Source organism: Scatophagus argus, chromosome 14 (genome assembly GCF_020382885.2).
Source record: "Scatophagus argus isolate fScaArg1 chromosome 14, fScaArg1.pri, whole genome shotgun sequence".
In the NCBI taxonomy this organism is placed as follows: Eukaryota; Metazoa; Chordata; class Actinopteri; family Scatophagidae; genus Scatophagus; species Scatophagus argus.
Genome location: NC_058506.1, coordinates 12,360,856 through 12,381,203, shown reverse-complemented (window position 1 = coordinate 12,381,203; position 20,348 = coordinate 12,360,856). Strand labels below are relative to the sequence as shown.

General features: G+C 42.7%; 1 protein-coding gene across 2 annotated transcripts in view; it reads left to right on the top strand.

The window, feature by feature from the left end:
* The window catches only part of LOC124070511 (rho guanine nucleotide exchange factor TIAM1-like), a 66,012-nt gene that overhangs the window by 16,268 nt on the left and 29,396 nt on the right, over positions 1-20,348 (top strand). For both annotated transcript variants that reach the window (XM_046410470.1, XM_046410469.1), the window contains exons 2-8: positions 11,633-11,738; positions 13,619-14,277; positions 15,040-15,326; positions 16,907-17,179; positions 17,281-17,512; positions 18,653-18,825; positions 19,534-19,758. In XM_046410470.1, the coding sequence (XP_046266426.1) occupies positions 13,626-14,277; positions 15,040-15,326; positions 16,907-17,179; positions 17,281-17,512; positions 18,653-18,825; positions 19,534-19,758 (1,842 nt within the window). In that variant the 5' untranslated portion in view covers positions 11,633-11,738; positions 13,619-13,625. The remainder of the gene's footprint in view (positions 1-11,632; positions 11,739-13,618; positions 14,278-15,039; positions 15,327-16,906; positions 17,180-17,280; positions 17,513-18,652; positions 18,826-19,533; positions 19,759-20,348) is intronic.

The following is a 20,348-nucleotide window of genomic DNA, read 5'->3' as shown; positions in this document are numbered from 1 at the left end:
AGATATAGGTAGGTGTGTCCTCTTTTACACACATCCAGCCTCACATAAAACACCCACACTAAAGCACTTGTTTGTCTCCTAGGAGGACATTGCAATAACTTGCATTCATGCCCCTAACGGAAATCATAGGATAACCCTAAACCTTAATTTAATCAAACAAGTGCACTCTCACACACACACAGTCACAGATATTCTGCAGCCTCACTATAACCTATACTATGAATAAAAATATTCATACTTATCCTTTGATTTGGTCATGTGAGGCTCATAAAGAAAAATCAAATAATGTATTATATGAATGAATGGAAGTAATAACAATAATAATAATCACCATCAGCAACATGGAACTCATGCTTGCTGCAAATACTGTCACCTCTTCATCCTCCACAGTGAATAAATAAGAGTCCTCTGACCTTGTGGCAGAGCAGACGAACGCCCTCCCCTCATGATTACAGATACAGTACATAAGATGCAGTTTGATGAGCATGTGGCAGGCATGATAAAGGGATGATGCAATTAACATGAAAGGGATGATCTCTTCCTTTCTCTCTCATCTTTGCCTGTCTGCCTCTCTTGTTTTCGAACCGTTGTTAGAAGACTCAGCGGTCCGCTTATTTCTGCCGTTAAGCAAATACAGAGCTTATGCGGCCCCCAGTGCCCATCTCCCCACATGCAATCAAGCTGTTTAAATGTTTGTGTTTGACCGTGTGTGTGAGTGTGTGTGTGTGTGTGTGTCTGTCTGTCTTCTTTCTCTCTCTCTCTCTCTCTCTCTCTCTCTCTGAGTGTCTCTCACTCTGCCAGTTCTCTGCTGCTGTCACTTGCAGCCCAGTAGCAGACAGATATTGTTGAAGTCTGTTTTGGGAAAAGCAAGACCAAACTGACAGCTGAGGGTGGAAAGACACTGAAATGTTTCTCTTCCTCTCTTGTTTCACAGAATGTGTCTAATTAAGGTGCCAGTTCTGCCATGGTTGCATTCAATAGCAGGGGGGGAATCCCTCTGCAGTGTGGCTGATATAATAAGGTTGGTGGACCCAGATATAATATATCTGAGGGTCGGAGAGATGGTTTACAGACAGTAAAATTTCCGCTACACAAAACTGATTAACTAATTAACTTTTTTTTTTTTTTTAACTTGCTGGTTGATCTGGTCATGTCTGTTACAGGTGCTAAGTCAAACAGGTTGGACACTGAGATTTTACATACAGTATATGTATGTGTATGTGTGTCTCCTGCTTTAGTCTTTTGCTTGAGCTTTAGACGACATGAGAAATGGTGCAAGACAAGAGAGGCTGAATGAGTCAGTGTGAACATTATGTCAAGCTGACGTGTTAGTTTATGTGCGTCCACTTGTAATGCCACTCGTCTGGTTGAGCAGGACTGCACGAGTTGTTAGCTGCAGGAGGGTGTGCAACATCAGGTGAAGAACTTCTGTGCCAGATCCCTCAATAATAACCACTTGATGAGAAGAAGAAGAAGAAGAAGAAGAAGAGGAGGAGGAAGGGGACGCAAAGGGAGTGGGAGAAGCAGAAGGGGATGCCTCTAATTTGTGAAAGGGTCCAGATGGGGGGAGGGGTGTCTCAGTCAGAGCTGACACGAGCTGGCATGTGCTCTCTTTAATTTCCTATCTTTTGTCTCTTCTGTATCTGCTGATGAATTGGGTGTTTCTTTCTCATATGCTTCCTTCCTTGCTCCCTTCCTTCCTTTGCCCTCCTCCCTGTTTCTGTCTTTCTTGCTCTTTTTTTTTATCACTCTCTGACTGTCTCTTGCTCCATCATCCCTCTTTCCTTCCTGTCTCGGTGTGACAGCATTGCCACCCCTGTCATGTCTGCCCATTATCTCTGATCAGTGTTGCGTCCCAGCCCACACGTCGGCTTAGGCTGCCAACTGATGAAGCATGTGTGTGTGTCTGTGTGCGCGTGTATACATCTACATCTTATTTGATATACACAAGGTTAGATATTCATATTTTTTCCAGGGTGCCCTCAATTCAGAATAGTTGAATATGTGTCATTTTGTTTACCGAGTGCTTAACAAAGGATATGTGAAGTGCAATAAAGCCGACGTGTCATCTCAGAGTTGTGCAATTTGAAAAGGTGCAAGAGGCTGAGTTAATGTGGTTTAGGGGAAACAGGAAGCATGCTTCCGAGGTGAGACGGTAGATGGGACGTGGTACCTGAACAGGAAGCTGGCATAACAGACTTCAGAGTGAGAAAGTGGAAATACATTTGTCTGTGAAGTGCTGAGTAGGGATTTAAGGGAGGAATTACTGTGGGAGAGCAAAGAGTGTCTTCAAAGATTGTCTTTATGCTTTGTTTGCGCTGGGGAGATTTAGCTTTCCTGGGATCTCCCCTTTTTTTTAAATCTCTGCTTGGAAATCTTAACACCTCCTACTTTGTGTGTTTTTTGAGTGTGTTTTTCCATCCAAGTTTTTGTTCACGTGACTGTAATTAAAGCAGAAGAAATAGGCCACTTGGTCATTGCCTCTCCTCTTCTCTCCTCTCCGCTCATTCTCCATCTTTTCCCCCTTTCCTTAAACCCCCACATTACATTAGTTGCATAAAGAGAATGCTGACCAGCAACTCAGTGCTCATCACAGAGTCACGCTTCACGTTCCTGCTAGTTGACCTGGAAGTGATGCAGTGGGATTGTACAAGGCTGTCTCAAAAGCCTATATGTGCATTTGTAAGTGTGTGCATGTGCAAATATGCATGTGAATATGTCTGAATATGTGTGTATGTGTATAGGAGGGTTGACAAAAGCAAGGATGAAGGCTTACAGGCAGAGCTGCATGGATTTTTTTGGCTCTTTGGATCGAGTTTCTTTGGCGATAGAAACCCTGTGGTGAGTCCTATATGAGGTTTCTGCTAGGTTGTGTGTTTTTGTTTCTGTCCTTTGGTGTGCGTTAGCTTTTAGACTCGTGTGTGCATATGAGTGGTCAGGTTGCCTTTGTCCTGTCCCCTCAGGCCTGCACTCAGATACCAGTGAGTCGTGTGGAGCTTATACAGGTCACTAATGCACTGAGAGGGGAGGCTCTATTCACTGTAGTCACTCAGAGCCCAAACAATAACCCCCAGCTCGAGTCTGCACAAGAGCTCAGCTCTCAGGAAATGGACCCATTGACCTAGTTGCAACCCCATCTAGTGAAGAGATGTCACATAGCTCACATGTTGTTGACATCCTTGTCTCAGTGATCTTGTTGTTTTTGCCACAAGAAGCCTTTTAAACATTGACTGAAAGGGACAGTAATGTGATCAAACTGTATTAAGTAGCTGGGGATTTAACGATGATAACTGTTTTAAAATTTATAATGATTAGTTTACCCGTGGTGGAATTTTTATGACCCAAAATTAATAATTCCTATACCTATCGGAAGAAACTTTTACACCATTTGTTTGTCTCACTGTAGTGGAGCTAAAAATCAGAGCATTTATTTCTGTACTTTGGGCTCCTGAAAAAGACTGAATCTAGATCTAAAAGAGATTTTTGAGGTCTCTACTTGTGCAAAAGAAGCAATTTGAACATATTACGTTGGGCTCTGGGAAGTTTAGATTTTTCTGTATTTCCTGACATATTTAAAAGATTGATCAATTAATCAATTAACTCATTCTGGCCAATTACAGCTGCTGATACTGATTTTCACATGATTATTTTGGCCTAACTGCAGAGAACATCAGCTTTCTCATCATCTTGTCTGTCTTATTAATCAAAAATTAAAATTTGTTTCAACCTTAACTTCTCTGAGTTATACCTAAACAAAACCTCCGTGTGACAAACTGATCAAGCGTGTATTAAGACTACTGCAGTGGTTTGTTGTTGTTGTTGATTTGTTAAATTTGCAGAACTTGCAGCAAGCAGCATTCAGGGCGTAGGTCATTCTCTGAAACTGTCACACCTTACTGTATGCAAAAATGTGTGTGTGTGTGTGTGTGTGTGTGTGTGTGATGCACAAATGAAGAAGCGAGTAAAGGGAGGGTTGTTTTTCTTGGTAAACAGCAGCGCAAAAAACAAAAAAAGGACTGTATTTATAGATTAGGGATTAGAACCAGCAATAGATTTTTCAACTACTTCTGTTCAGAGTTACAGTTTGTTTTGATTTGAATTTGGCCAGTAACTTTATTACCATTCTTAATCCCTTATCTTATCTAAACGTAACCCTTTCCACAGTGCATCGCACCGTCTGAGTGCAGAAGGCTCATACTGTATTGTTTTGGTGTTCTGTGTCCTCTGTTGGTCTGAGAGGCAGAGACAGAGCACAGTGAGCTTCTGTTTGTCTGTCACATTCTTGCTAAACATTTCTTACCCGGCATCGCTCACTGCAACACAATGTCTCCTCTCTCTTCTTCAAGGAACTGCTTTGTTTGCAAGCCCTGTTGTTGACTCAGGTGCACGGATGTACTAAGATAACTTCCCCTTCCACTCCACCCGTTCCCCCCCACCCCCCTGCCAGGTCCCCAGGTCCACCTTTAGGTGGCTATCCATTCTCTCATTCCCCCACTCCCCCTGCTTACTCACCTCTGTCAGGTTTAGTCTGTCATGGTTCGCCCCAGCACCTCCTCTGCTCTTTCTCCACCCTTATCACTTCCTTTCTCTTCTCTCTTGTCCTTGTGCAGTCGTGCCAAAGCCTCTCTTCCTCCCTGGTAATAATTAGGGTAGTACAAAGGCCTCAGCAGGAATCTTAATTAATAAAGCATTAACAGTGCTGCTTTGTGTTTTGTTAACTGTTCTTGCATTACTATAACAAATTGATTAAAACTGGAGTAAGCTAATACCTGCACATTGCGTTGTTTCAGAATAGTTAGGAATCATCATAAGCTTAAAACTCCTGTAACAGCTTAGAGGTTAGCAGCAAAACATTAGCAAAAAACCATTTCTCCTCAAAAATGATCTCTGTTTTTCTTACAGACAGTCTGGCCACACCTCAGCACAACAACACTGACAATAACCTCTTCGATATCTCTCTCCAGATAGTCTCTCAGCAGTCATATTGTTCACATCCGCCCCACTTTGACCTGACACAACATCTATCTCTATCAGCCCCTCAGGACCTATCAGCACCACTCCACCTCTTTACCTTTCATGTCTCCTTCCACCTCACCACACATCATTCATCTTTCTACCTGTGGCCCAACACTCGATTCCACCAGCTCCCCACCGCTCTAACAGCCTCTCATCCCCCTTTCAACACCATTATATTTTTTTTCAGACCCTCTCATCCCATCCCCCTGTCTCAACCTCCCACCTCAATCAGTCTACCTTTGCCTAAAACCCTCTTATCCGCTCTCCCGCTCACTCATCCACCCTGTTATTCCGCTGTCCCTTCAGTCTGCACAGAGCGGAACAGGAGGCATTACCCGCCAATTTGGCACCATTCACACCTGTCTGTGTTCGTCTGTAGGTGTTTATACGTGTCTATGTGGAAAAACGTAGTGCATTGCTTTTTGCCCCAAACAAGTTTCTTTGTTTTAATGATACACTTATCACACTAAAAGATTTAAATCATTAATGTGTGAAAAAAACCCACCACACAATAGCCAAGTTAAGGGAAAGGGATGAGAAATATTGGGAAAGGAATTCCCTTTTCAGGATGGTACAAGAAGCCATAGTGCTTCTCTGTTATTTCAGGCTTAACAGCTCTTTACAGAAGTGTGTCCCATCCCACTTCATTGCTTTATTGCCATGTCAACCAAGCTGAGAGGAATTTGTCTCAGTGCAACTCAGATAAAACAGAAAAACAGGACAACAACACACAGCAAACAAAAACATTCCAGGATTCCAGTGTGTGCAAACAGACTAGGAAGTGGAAAACAGACGACAGAAAAAACACAACAGATTTATTTATTTATTTATTTTTTGGATAATATATATGTTCTTTACATATCAAGAATTGATTGACCTGGACAGATGGAAGACGTACTAATATTGTATCCCGATGACACAGTTATCTGCTGTTTAATAACACCCACAGATGAACAGGTCTAAAAATGCACATGCTTGTATGCTTGAGTTCCTTTTGCCATCCGCCTGTTTGTAGTTGCACATCATTGCCCACGTGTGAGTTCAAGAAATACAAATACGTTGCCACGTCCACACTGTTTTCTTCTCTCTTAACGTCTTTTTTCCCCCTCTTATCTTACTTCTACGCTCTCAGCTGCTCCTCCCCCAGGCTGCGTCTCAGGGTTTCTACAGTTACCAGCTGAATCTGGAGCACAGTCAACGTCTTGTCCCACTCCTCCTGGATAATTAAACACCTCTCCTTTTACTGCTGCTCACATGTTTTGAAGTAGCAAATCACCACATGAATATTCAACTGATTGGTTTTGACGGCTGCGAGGCGATCATCTGCGCAATCACTATTTCATCAGGAAGAATGAGTGAGTGTTGATTGAGGAATGACAAAAAAAGAGGGAAATGATTTATTATCATTTAAGAAAAATGACATGCAGTCTGCCCCACTGTATGGCTGTACTCCATTATCAAGAGGATTTCAAGTGGCATAGTCAAATACAACAGGAGTCCAAGATGGATTTAATTTCAGCTTACATGCCTTGATCTCCTCCTTCATCTCAGAACAAACCGGAGAATGGAGCACTCTGATCATCTAGTGCTTCAAATTAAAACATACATCTTTAAAGATCATAAAGGGCGGGTTAAATCTATGGGGTTTCCTGTCTCTGAATTCGTACAGGGACTCACTGATTGCTGAGTTTGCACTCAGTAGCAGTAGCGGCTACAGAGGAGAGCGTCAGAAGCTACACACACACACACACTGACTCTCTCGGGCCTCTCTCTCAATGGAGGACTTGTGCTCAAAGGATTTTCTTTAAAATATGGTAATCCCTGACTGCATTGCTGCAGAGGCAGTCAGCTGAAATCTGAGTTAAGGAGCGTGCGGTGTAAGCTCCTAGAGAGACGAGGAGCGTATTTAATGAAGTTAGTGACACTTGAGGAGTAAAGTGGAGTGAATTGGCTGACACTGAATTCCACTGCCCTTTATCTTTTCCACTTGATCCTCAGATGCTGCACAGAAGCTGACCAAAAATCTGAAATTTGTTATATATGTCACTTTGCAGATCTGCTGCACTACATAACTATCTCTTTCCCAATGTTTTTCTGTTTTTTCTTTTCTTTTTTTCTTTTTAAACACAAATTAGGGGTAAAGTTCCTTTGTTTCTACCATACATCACAAAATCTTGACCAGAGGGGACCATAGTAAATGAATAACAATCTAATTTCCTCCCACTCCTCTTTGTTCTGTCGTTTTTATTCTTTGCTCTCCTCTGTGGCCTCAAAATGAAAGCCGTCTTCAGGAAGAAATTATGATTTGCCTGTCACCAGTTAAAAGAAATTAATGTTTGATTTAAGCGGCAGCCTTGCAGGCACACTGTTTGTGTACATGCATGTGTGTGTTTAAGCTGAGTGAGGGGTGGGGGGTGGGGGTGGCGCGTGTCTTGTCAGATCCCGAAAGGATGAATAAGAAGCTAATCTTCCTCTTCCAGGGAATTCTACCAGTGATGTCTCAGACAGTCCCGTCTCAGAGGGACTGTGGGAGTGCAGCGGAGTGTGCACCCCCATCTCCACAATAGTATGTTTTCAGAGCATATCTGACTGTTATCTCGTTCCTGGGTGGATATAGTTCCTCAGCAAATGTGAGCAATGCACACACACCTAGTTGTACGCACACAGACACACGCTCACAAATGAAGTCCCGGATCCTTATTTGTTCAGACCACTGAGCCTCCCTGCACCTAGTCCTTATTCACTTGTTAGTCACAGTGTGTTTGTTATCTTTCAAAGCAGGTTTGCTAAGTGTAAACAGCAACAAGGAAACCCTGGTGTACATGTGCATGCATGTTTGCAGGTGTACACTTCTGTAGATGTGTGCAGGTGTGTATGCAAAGTCGGGAAGCATGGAGACGCTCTGATAAGACCCTATTTCAGCTTCCCATGGTAGCCTATTTTGACTTGCTTGGAATGAAGTTTTCACCATCCAGAAATTCCTTTGTTTGCCCCCCAGAGTGTTACCCTCAGTGACTTCATTCCCTTCTCTGAGGGAGGGAGTACGAGAAAAGGCCCTAAGGGAAGGGTGAGTCCACAGGCTGTGTCATGTGTTTTGAGGCTTGACGTGGGGTGAGGGGTGGTCAAGGTTGGAGGTTTGAGAAAGGTCAGAGATATCATTCAGGCTGAGAGCTTCTCTGGTTACAGGAGTGTCTAGACTGTTCGCTACTGTTACCTTTAATGTTTCTTTTAGCTTGGGGCTGTTGACTTTTGACCACTTATTGTGTAGACAGTTTAAAATAAAAAAAATGTGCAGATTACAGCAATCTTCACTACTATACTCTTGAGCAAATTTCAAGCTAATATATTGATCGTTGTCATTTTGATATTGTGGGGCATAAGGTACAGATACGTAAGCAAATTCTTAATTTCTTTTCAACACCCACTCCAGTATGCAGTCTAGACTATGACAGGCTTGAAAAGAAAAACAATGAGAGGTTTTGTTTGGCTCCGTTTACAGTTCAGTACAGTAGTGTGCATCCACGTCATGTGTGGTTTGGATGTAGAGATCCAAGCTGTGTGTCATGTTGGGCGGAGCCGTGAGACAGGTGCAGAGATGAAAAGATTGGCGAGGGGAAGTAGGGTGTGCCTGTTCCATGGCTGTTCTGACAGGCCTTTGGTATGTTTCCAAAGAGTGTGGGAACATGTGTGTGAGTTGAAAACCTGCTCACATTTCTCTTGGGATTGTGCAGGTGTGTGTGACTGGAATCATCTCTGCCTTTGTACCATTGTAGTCTTGTGCATGCAGCAGAAAACTACCTGCTTGCGTGTGTGATAGTCGTGAAAGCCCAAAGGTGTTGAGCGTATTTCTGATGCAATCGTGGCAATGTGGCAATATGAGTTTGACAGCACCAGAGCAGATCTGTTTTCAGGAACATCCAGTCCTAGTATGATGCTCAGCCCTGTCTCTGTCTCTGAATTTGTGTCCATTAAACTCAGAGAGATGAGCTTTACAAGAGCTGTCCTGCTATTTAAACATTGTTGTTAGCGACAAAATCAGTCAATCAAAATGAAATACAGTTTTTCTAGAGGTTTGGAGTTTTATTTTCACCAACATTGTTCTTTGTCCTTCCTCAGTGTGTGTGTGTGTGTGTGCTCATCTGTGAGTGGGCATGTCTGCATGGTAATGATGCTTTGGCTGCTGTTGCGCAGGCCATTGTGTTAATACACTCTCTCAGTGTGTTAATATACTGCGAGAATGAGAGCGAGAACGGGAGACGGAGAAAAAGAGACCGAATAATTATGTTTCCCCTTTTGTCTCGGCTCCCTCAATTAAGCCTGAAGAGAGACAGCCAGAGCACATGTCTACTTATCCACTTAAAGCTCAACAACAATAGGACCCCCCATTGCCTCTCTCTCTCTCTTTCTCTCGTCTCTCTCACTCTGTCATTCTTCCTTCCACTGTTTGCTCACTTTTCCATATCAAACTTCTATTCATAGCACTGTTCCCCAGTATGTTTTTCTCTCTTTCCCTTTCTGTGTCTGCACCAACCTCAGCGGCCTCCCTCCATATGTGTTTCGCCTCCAGCCTCACCTCACCTCTAAGCTCTACGTGGGTTTAGCGGAGAGCCACCCCCCCACCCACCCCCAAGCACCACCACCCCCACCTCCTCTCTCCCTCTCTCTCTCCCTCTCTCTCTCCTTGTTACCCTTCTCCCCCCTCCATGCTTTGCTGCAGGGCACGGGGAGAGGAAAGATGAAGAGACTAAACGTTTTAGACTGTACATTGCCAGAGGAAAAGCAGTGGTTTGATGTCCCCTGTGTTGTTTTGTTTGTTTGGCCTACACGTTTTTCACCTCCAGACAGAGAGATGTATAGATGAACTAAATGGCTGGGCAATAACGTAGCCAAGAGTTCTCAGCAGTAAAACCCCCACATCTGTTGTAAAACCCAAATGCAGTGTTTGTTTCTAAGTTTCGACAGTGTTTTTTTTTTTTTTCAAAGAGCGGGTTATATTGTTTCCCATTCCCCTACTGTGTATGCTCGATCAATCTATAAATCATTTTTTTGTATTAAGGCCTTTGTTTGTTTACTGATCGTGGGTGGCCAGCATGTGGGTTGGGATAAGTCTCATCAGGTTGGGTGGGAAGGAGGATGGATGAGAAATAAAGGGTGGAGCGAGAGGCTGAGGAGAGGAAACAGCAGCCGGGTCAAGTTTAGCTTATGTAACGGCTTCCCACAGATGTTTCATGAACACTCATACTGACATGGTGCAATGTCAGAGTTGACCTGGGAAAGCATTATGGTTTCCATACATTCGCCAGGCATTGGCCTTCACTTCTCTTATTTTCCTTTCTTACTTCTCTATTTCTGAACTCTCATTTCTGTGTCTCTTCCCAGAACTTCATCGTAGCTGACTTATTGTATTTCTGCTCAAGAGAAAAGGCAAATTGATTGTTTTATGCAATTATGATCAATGATAAAAGCAGCAGCTGTAGTCAGTTTTGACCTTAGGAAAAAAAATGCAACATGAAGACATACAAAAGGTTAAGATATGGAAGATTTAAATGGACCCTGTGATGACTGACATAGGCTTTTCAACTGATATATTTTTTACTTGAAAGTGAAAGGACTTTTTTTTTTTCCCATTATGTTCTTGCTCATAGGCTTATCTGAACACAAGCAGATCTGACAATAGTGTTTGCAGCACTGAAGGCAGCAGCTGGCTGAGGCTGCCAGAGGCCTCTGAATGTCGATTCTAACTGACTGAGAGGGATTATCAGGTCTATCTGCTTCCCTCTATGTACAAACTTACAAATTTTTTATCTGGTTGTAAACTGAAAATATGTGCTACACACAAGCAAAGCATGCTCGCACTTGTATATCTTCACACTATGCATAGCGTATTATGGAAATCACGGTCTACTCTAAGCAGCTCAGGGCTGGTATCAGGGAAAATTAGGTCGTGTTGGCATGGATCATTTAATTGAGTCTTAAGCAGAAAAGCATGCGCCATGACGTCTTTCATCTTCTGTCATTTTCCTAACAGTGTGTGCGTGCGTGTGTGTGTGTGCATGTGTGCACATTTCTTTGTCTGCAGGGAAACAAGGGGTGTTTTCCCAAAATGTTCTGTGCACATGCCTGTACACGTCTGCATGGTTTTAGGGTTGGCAATGAGTTTCAGGGTGCATTTCAAAGAAACTGCGTTTGTTTGTGAGTTTTTCCTACCCTCAGGCTCACACAGTACCTCTGCGCTTTGTTTCTGATGATCTGTGAGTTTGCGTATTTGTGCATTTAAATGTGTTTTACTGGTTTGTGTGTTGTTTTATACTTGCCTCGCTGCATTATCTTAACTCCAGGCCTGCTGACCACTCTGTTCTTTATTCCCTTTCATCCTGTATGCCATCTCATATCCTATGGACTCCTTCTCTAGTGTGCTTCACAGCTTTTCTTTCAACTTGACTTCACCTGCCTTTATGTGACGTACCTGGCAGATCCTCTGCAGCAGTTTTTAGAAGCACTTTCTTGTTCTTGCCTTCCCTCTCTCTCCTCCTCTGTGTGCGTTTGACACATCGGGTCACTTTGAAGTTGTGAGAGCTCCACCGAAACGCTTCTCTCGTCTTCTTGTTCCTCCCAGGGCGAACTGACACCACCGTTTGAGGATGTGTGGAGGACCGAGTGTCCGGTGAAAGATGACACCACACTGATGTGAAGAAGCTGGTGATGCGGCTGTTTAACCACAGGTAACCACAGTTTGTACAAACTGGTCTCTTGTCACTGCAGAAATTTCCAAAAGTAATTCTATTTTATTTAGCGAATTGTAAGGTTTAATTACATATTTTCAGTCACATTATAAAGAAATTAGTAACAGTAAAGAAAAATTCTTAAAGGCTTTGATTGTCAATACTAGATTCAATTATTTGAGAAAACAGACATGTTAGAAGAGATTTTCTCTTTGCAGTTTGAGCCCACACTGAGAACCTGATGGTGTGGGTTTGATGATGTGTGACTCACAGAGGACCAACTGATCTGACAGCAGTTGACTCAGCAGCTCCATGTGCTTATATAACACAGAGCATGAGGTGAAGCAGGATGCACAGATAACTTTGTGGTTTGACAGTTTTAACTGTAATAGGGATATAGCTAACCTTTCTGTGAGCTATCGAAAGGATCTAGTGATTCACATCCTTGTGTCACCAAGCCAAAAACCATTCATCTGTGTATTGGATTAAAAGTGCATTGTCTGTTTTTGAAGAATGCAAATAACTTAACTGGTATTTCTGGAAATACTACTTAAGTCTTAGTAGTTGCCAGAAAAAGTTGGAAAACCTTGAGGAATCTTCTGTGGAATATTATATGTGTTTATTTTCTAAATAAAATTTCACCTAACGTTATTGTTCTTGCGCTACCCTGTTTGAGTGTGCTGTCCTAAGTAAATTATCAAACATCAAGCGCAGTTAAAGTGTCCAAAAACTGGCAAGAGGATTTCTACCTCATATTGTGGGTCTGTGATCCCTGATCTCATTTAGACAGCTCAAATCCACAAGGCATTCAGAGAGATCCTAGATACCTCTGATGACTGCAGTTAGTTAATGGGCCATCAAATGTTACTCACTCATGCAGCACACAGATTGACCTGGTTTTTCAGCCATAGATGTGAGAGAGTAAACTTGCCAGTGCCATTAGAGAGCAAGGCCTACAAGCTAGTGACAAATGATTTAAAAGGAGTGTGTAAATCAGTTATTTTTTTTAAAAAAAGGATCAGACCCTAAGTCAATCACAGACACAGCAGCACTCACTCTCAGCCCAGGTCAGTGGGGAATAGGGACAAAAAGTATCTCAACTCTTAAAGCATTACTCACAGTAAAGCTGGAAATGGGTATTGAACAGTGTCAGTATAATATCTGTGTTACAGTACTTTTTTCAATACCTTATTTTGCTGAGTAGGACACATTTGATATAAAACTTATTTTTCTTTGAACAAAACCAACAAAATATACATATGATGACAGTAAATGTGTGATCACAGACCACATAAGTAACCAACCATCTGATGCCACTTTTCAGTATTTGCCAAATTTGAATAGTTGCCGCCACAGACAAATGTAAATGAATTGATGCAGCATTATTTCTTTCAAAAGTCTAAAGTCAATACTTTTGGTCACACATGGACGCTGCTGTGTGTTTTTCTGTTTGTTATGCCAGACCTCCCAAAGCCAGTGACCCATTGAATTAAAAACCACACTGCAAACAGCTGGCAGTTACACATTTTTGTTTGAAATGTGCCCTGATACCCGTAAAATTTAATACACTTCTCTCCATTTTCAATTTAAGAGGGTTCTTTCACACTGAACCCCTTTTACACGAGTGGTGTCAGTGTCTTGGTATGAGTTTGAAAACCTTAATAAACGTAAATATAGATAACACTTTTGTTTAGTTTTGTATGAGCTCAGGTGATCAGTGTGCCAGTTAATGAATACAGATGTTGTATATAAACTGCAGATGTGGCACTGATGAATAAGTAGTAATAAAAACCCTTACATCACTGTTTTCTAAACTTACAAGAATGAGTTATAACCAGAATGAATGGAAACATTTCTAAGATGAAACCTCTTTCTTACAGTTGAATCATGGGAAATGTGGAGAGTCAGAATGGGGACAGTGGTTTTTACAATGATGTGACGGGACATCTTTCCCGTAAGCAAACGTCCCGGTCACTCCGTCTCTCCAGCAAGCAGCCAATCACCCGCCGTCCCCGGCACTCATCTTCTGTGAAACAAGAACACAGAAACTCAGAGGCCTCAACTCGCTCCTCCAGCACACCCAGCATCCCACAATCCTTAGCAGAGAACGGACTGGAACCTTTCGACGCAACAGATGCGTTTGGAGACTTCGGCATCAACCCTCACTGGACACAGCGCGTCGCTATGACAATGAGGCCAGAGTCCTATCAAAATGATGACGACCCCTTAGCCACACCAACTCCTGAAACCTCAGAGGCAGACACTATCGCCCAGGATGGAGGAGAGGACTCCATAGGGGAGGGGGAGGGTGACGTTGTTGGAGAGGAAAGGTACCTCCAGCGGATGACTGAGGGCCAACGGGAGGGAGGGAGTTTTAAAAAGAAGCGGTCCAAGTCAGCGGACATGTGGAGAGAAGACAGTTTGGAGTTCTCTCTGTCTGACCTGAGTCAGGAACATCTGACCAGCACGGAGGAGATAATAGATGGAGGAGAAGAAGAAGAGGAAGAGGAGCAGTTCACACGCCCCAGAGGCAGTGCAGGTGAGGATGGTAAACACACACATGATGATGTTCAATCTATTTGTTTTAAACCTACAGAATTCATGTTCACTTTTTCATGTAGGCATTCAGCAGTTACATTTTCCATCATGATGTGTAGATACTGAATTTTGGAGGATTTTAATCAGCTTATACTGTACTTTTCAGAAAGCATCACTGTGCTGTGAAAGAAAATGACGACTGATGGTCGAACAAAAATGTTCATATATGCGTGCAGCTATGTTAGCTTGATTGGGTTCCCTTTGAAGGTGATGAGGGGCAGAGAGGTGGCAAAAATTGCAGGCACTTACCTAGTAGGGAAAAGTGATTTGAGAAAATCTACTGATTGAAGGTTAGCTGCCATCCATCAGTTGCACTAGTTCAGTTCATCACAGGATTGTTCGCTTAACTGGCACTGTGCTGGAGCTGCTGGAGTTCAGCTCGACTGCAGGCAGTAGCTGGTAGCTTAACTGCTGAAGGTCTAAGCGCTGCCCCAGGTGGTTGGATAGTTCAGAATAATGGATGGGCTTCCTGCACATGAACAACCCCCCAAACACACACACACACACACACAAACACACCAAAATCATGCAGATTCACAGAAGGATACAGACTTACATGGAAAGGGTTAATTTACACATCAGCTGTGGCAAAGTACTCTGTAAGTAATTGACAATAGTGATAATACAATAATAATATTTAATAATAATACCACACACACAGACACACACACTGCCTTTCAATAACCACCTGTGTACCTTCCAGGCTCTGCTGAAAGGGCATCGTCTCTGGACCATCTGTGCAGCCAGCAGAGTCCTGGCCTCAGGGGGCAGAGGAGCCGCTACGCTAAGAACCAGAGAGAGGCAGAGTGCGATGGAGATGTAGAAGGGGAGGAGGGGTTGATGTCTCCCAACGAGGAGGATGGTGGCGGGTATGGAGCATTCACCCTCCCCTGCCGACGTTCCCACTGCCTGTCTGAAGGTTTGATGGGGCTCGGCATCCCGGCTGCACCGTGCCCTGCTTTCCAAGGACGCCGAGCACAAACTACTCAGGTTAGATCACAGCTCATGAATAAATATAGAAAGTAGATGAATCCGTAATCAGGCTAAAAGTCTTCTTTCTGGTATTCTGTCTCTTCTGTCTCCCCTTTCTGAAATACAGACTGCTAAATGTGGAATGTTAGACAACTTTGGTTAGCAGTAGATTCCAGGAAGTAAAGAGGTTTCAATATGACAGTCACCGAAAGATTAAACATTTATTGACAATCAGCAGTATTTGGCATGTGTGCTCATCCTCAGAAGTTGTGTGTGTCCATGTTACATGTATGCACACTGAAACATCTATGTATGTTAGTTTAATGAGGAAAAGGATTACAGGGAGTCAGATAGAAAGTTGCTGTGGGGCTGCTTGTTCAAAAGTGGCCTGGTTTCTCCATTTACCCTCCAGAAATTAGAGCATTAATATCTTTCATACTCCATTCATTAACCACACACACTCTCCCAACACACATTTATATACATGTGAAGACATTTGGACATGATTTTCTTGTGATCGTACCAAAGCCAATTCACTCAATGGAGGAAGCAAAGTCACTGTAATGTTAAACAGAGAGACCTGTTAATGAGAAAATCAATGGACAAAAACAAAGCGACATCAGAAAAATAAAGAATGTCCACGTGCTTTCTGTAATTTTCATGTGTCATTGATTAAAAAAAGCCAAAAATTAGGAAACAGCTAAAATAGCAAACCAGGCTTTTCTTTCAACTCATTCCCAGATCCCCCAAGCACCCTTGGATAGCAGAGCACCCTAAGTGCTGATTATAAATTCATCTAGAGCCAGACTGTGGGGGTTGTTAGACTGGATATAAATAAACTGACAACACAGCAAAACAAAGAGAAAAAGAACATAGGGAGACTCGGTTTGGTGAAAGAAAATGTGAAAGCACAGAGAACTTCTCGCTCCAAGTGAAAACATTTCTTTTAGCACATATGCAGGCATGCGAACACACTCTGAGATGTACTAAAACACATACATGTAAACTCACAAATAAAACCCTCATTCCATTCGTCTGTGTAAAGCATAAACAAAACAGACTGTGATGATTGACTAATCCTTTTTTACATATACTCAGTTAAAAACAATAATATATTTAATGTTTAATATCATCTAATTCATTGCTTTTGGTAAATATATGCTGGTTGTTATTTTTATCCAGCAAGAGCTGCAAAAGACTGAGAAAGTTGTGGACTACTAAAAAACACCTGTTTGAAAACAGGTTCAGTGGTAACAGGTGATGGGGTTGACCACTTTGTGGAACACGTGATTTTACAAATGATGTTACCACATGGCAATAAACCCAGTTCATTTGCAAAATGATTGAACTCTTTTTTTATTTACAGTTGACATCTTTAGAATTGGGGTTATATAACTGAAGCTGATTTAAGAAAAATATCCTATTTTATTATGAGGGCTGGTATATTGGTCATTCATGTCTGTCAGATTGTTGCCTGCATCTGTAATGTCGCTATTTTGCTTTTTTACTGCGTGAGCAAATATACCAGTTTCTATTTCTATATGTTAATCATCCATAAGTAAATCAATTCTGTTCTGCCCTGTTTTTGTTGCTCACAGGACATCTCAGGTGTTTTGGGCGAAGGAAGTGAGTATGGCGACAGCGGCATCGATGGTGTTGCCACGGAGATAGACGGGGATGGAGAGTTGGTGTCACGGCGCTGTAAGGCCATGTCGGCCTCATTCTCAGTATACTCAGCTACTGAGAGCAGTGTTTTCAATGGGAGCGACAGCGGGAGCAGCAGTGCCGGAGGAGGAGAGGGAAGGGGTGGTGAAGGAGGCAGAGGAGGAGTTTATGAGAATTTCCGGAAGGAGCTGGACAATCAAGCCTGGGTTAGTTCTTTTGTCTAAGTTTATCATTATCTAACCCAATTGATAATGATAAGATCCATTGCGGCTGTTATCATTCAATTTTTCCATCACTCTTTTGTCAGACGCATCGGGGTCGGGACTGCACAGAAGAGGCTGGCTCGGCTGTCAGTGATGAGCAGAGCAGTGGGACACTCAGTAGTGCATATCCATCGGACACTCTGATTGGCTGTGCACAAGGCACAGTCAGGAAAGCAGGGGCTCTGGCTGTGAAGAACTTCCTGGTTCACAAGAAAAACAAGAAGGTGGAACCTGCAACGAGGCGCAAGTGGAAACACTACTGGGTCTCGCTTAAAGGTGCTGCAACAGACTCTCGGATATTTTGGGATTGTTTTTCTTGCATTTTATACACTATATAGACAAAAGTATTGGGGCACCTGAACATTACACTAATAGGGACTTTATTGACATTGCATTCTAAATACAGAGACAGCTTTGCACCTTTCCATTCTTCTCGGAAGGCTTTCCACAAGATTAGTGAGGCATTGATGTTGATGAAAAGGCCTGCCATGCAATCTCCATTCCACTTCATCCCAAAGGTGTTGGATTGGGTTGAGGTCAGGGCTCTGTGCAGACCAGTCAAGTTCTTCCACACCAAACTCATCCATCCATGTCTTTATGGACCTTACTTTGTGCACTGGGGCACAGTCATAGAAAAGGTCCTTCCCCAAACTTGCCACAAAGTTGGAAGCATAGCATTGTCCAAAATGTCTTGGTATGCTGATGCATTAAGATTTCCCTTCACTGGAATTAAGGGGCAGAGACCAACCAAAAACAAAAACAGCCCATAAAGAGGTGTGTCTGAATACCTTTGTCTATGTAGCGTATTACAGTATTTTGCAATAGAAAATAGTTGGAAGCATGGAGATAGAGAGCAGAAGGCTCCTGAGAACCGAGATTCAAAAATTGGAAAAAAAATTAGTAAAACTTAAAACACAGTCATGTAGCTTTAATGTCACAGTCAGATAAACATCTTAACCTAACCCCAGACTCTTTAATCTCTGACTCCCTCTGTCCTGTTAGCCTGTAATCACATCACTCGTGACATCATCTATGCCCTTGAGTGTCACCTCTACCGTCCCCTCTCACCCTCTTCTGTGTGGCCTCACATTCCCTTTCCTTGGCCTCATCACAATTTAATTTTATGGCAGCATGAGTGCCTAATCCAATCTTGTCCTTGTGCAATGCACAAGATACAGCATCTGCAGCTGCATTCCTGTAGCCTCCTGTCCCCAACAATAAATACATCAGACATTCTCAACATATTCCTTCTGAGCTCATATCATGCATAAGTACCAATCATGTCAGACCATATTATAAAAGGGATTTGTTTTGTTTTTTGTTGTATTTTTTTGCTCACTTTAGACTCGTATGTCATGGCAATGTAGGAGAGCAATTCCTTGATTTGAATTTTTTTTTTCTTCTTCTTTCTTCAAGGCTGCACTCTCTTCCTGTACGAGTCAGATGGTCGTTCTGGGATCGACCACAACAGTGTTCCTAAACATGCATTATGGGTGGAGAACAGCATTGTCCAAGCCGTACCTGAACACCCAAAGAAAGACTTTGTCTTCTGTCTCAGCAACTCAGTGGGAGATGCTTTCCTCTTCCAGGTGAGAGGGACACCCTGATGTTTAAAGCATGCACAGGACATAGAAAACAAAGGTGGACAGGAAGCAAAATGTGTGGATTTAGTATACAGTTTGAATTAAAGATCAGAGTAGAACCAGAGTAGTTTTAATCCAGAGTAGAAAACCTAATCTAAGTCCAAAGGTTTTGAATCATTTCAATGTGTTTTGGGACTACGTGAAGTCAGCAGATCACAGAGAGAAAGAGATGGTTGGACCTAAGAGCATAACTCATTTCCGGTTGGACACTTGTTTGTGTGTGTGTGTGTGCGTGTGAAGGACGAGTACATGACATTTAGCCATGTGTGGCAGATAAGCCAGTCCTCTGCCCATGTGTTTGTTTTATGTCTGACATGTTTAAAGGCCACACTGTCACGGTGTGACAGTGATCCACCACAGTGACTATTGTGTAGTATTAAAATGTATCTATTTATATTCATGGCAGCTGTCCACTGTGACATTCAATCAAAGAATGGGTAAATAAGTAATCAGATGATGTTGAGATAATATGAGATTATAGTTACCACCCTCTCTCAGAGGATAATAATAGGACTCATACCTCTGAGCTGTCAATTCCTTGATTTCTTTTCCTTGCCATTGTTTCCTGTTTTGAGTTCTGTGACTTATTTCTCAGATTTGATCAGTCATTTTTCCCTTTCTCTCTTCTCTCTCTCTCTCTCTCTCTCCTGTCAGACATCAGGCCAGACAGAACTGGAGAACTGGATCACAGCGATCCACTCAGCGTGTGCCGCAGCGTTGGCTCGGCAGCACCACAGGGAGGATACTGTGCGACTGCTGCGAACCGAAATCCGCAAACTGGAGCAGAAGATCGACATGGACGAGAAGATGAAGAAGATGGGAGACATGCAGCTGTCCACGGTCACTGACGCCAAGAAGAGGAAGACCATACTGGAGCAGGTATGAAGCAGGGGTATTGTTACCCAAAAACCAAGAGAGGAAGAATCAATATTAGAAAGCCTTTTAATATTATCATACAACACATTAATCATAATGATCTTGTGTGCTGAGCACCCTGCTGAATGTCTCCAGTTGAGCTGAGCGCAAACGCCTAAAGGCCTCTATATATACACACACCTCTGTACCGCTGAACTACTGATACTCTCACATGCTGAAATCTTGGCACTAAATCATCTTAACTGCATGGTGTCATCCAAACAAAATGTTCTTAAGGAGTACTTACAATAATAAATGTCTTCAAATATTACCACCGGTGCTCATTTATAAACACATACAGTGAAGTGCAGCAGAATGCAGAGTACTCACAGCATACATCAAAACACACGTGATGCACACAGGTGAGCTTCAAGTCTCTCTCTAATCCTTCCATATTTAATAGCTGTTTTGAAACAAGTCACAGCTGGAATTTCAAAGCTTTTCTAGCATCAGTTTTGTTCACTTTCAATGGGACATGGCATGCAGCTTTATTCAAGGCACTGCTGGCTAAGGCTTAAAGCAGCAGTGCATGTAAACATTGAAGGAGAACTCAG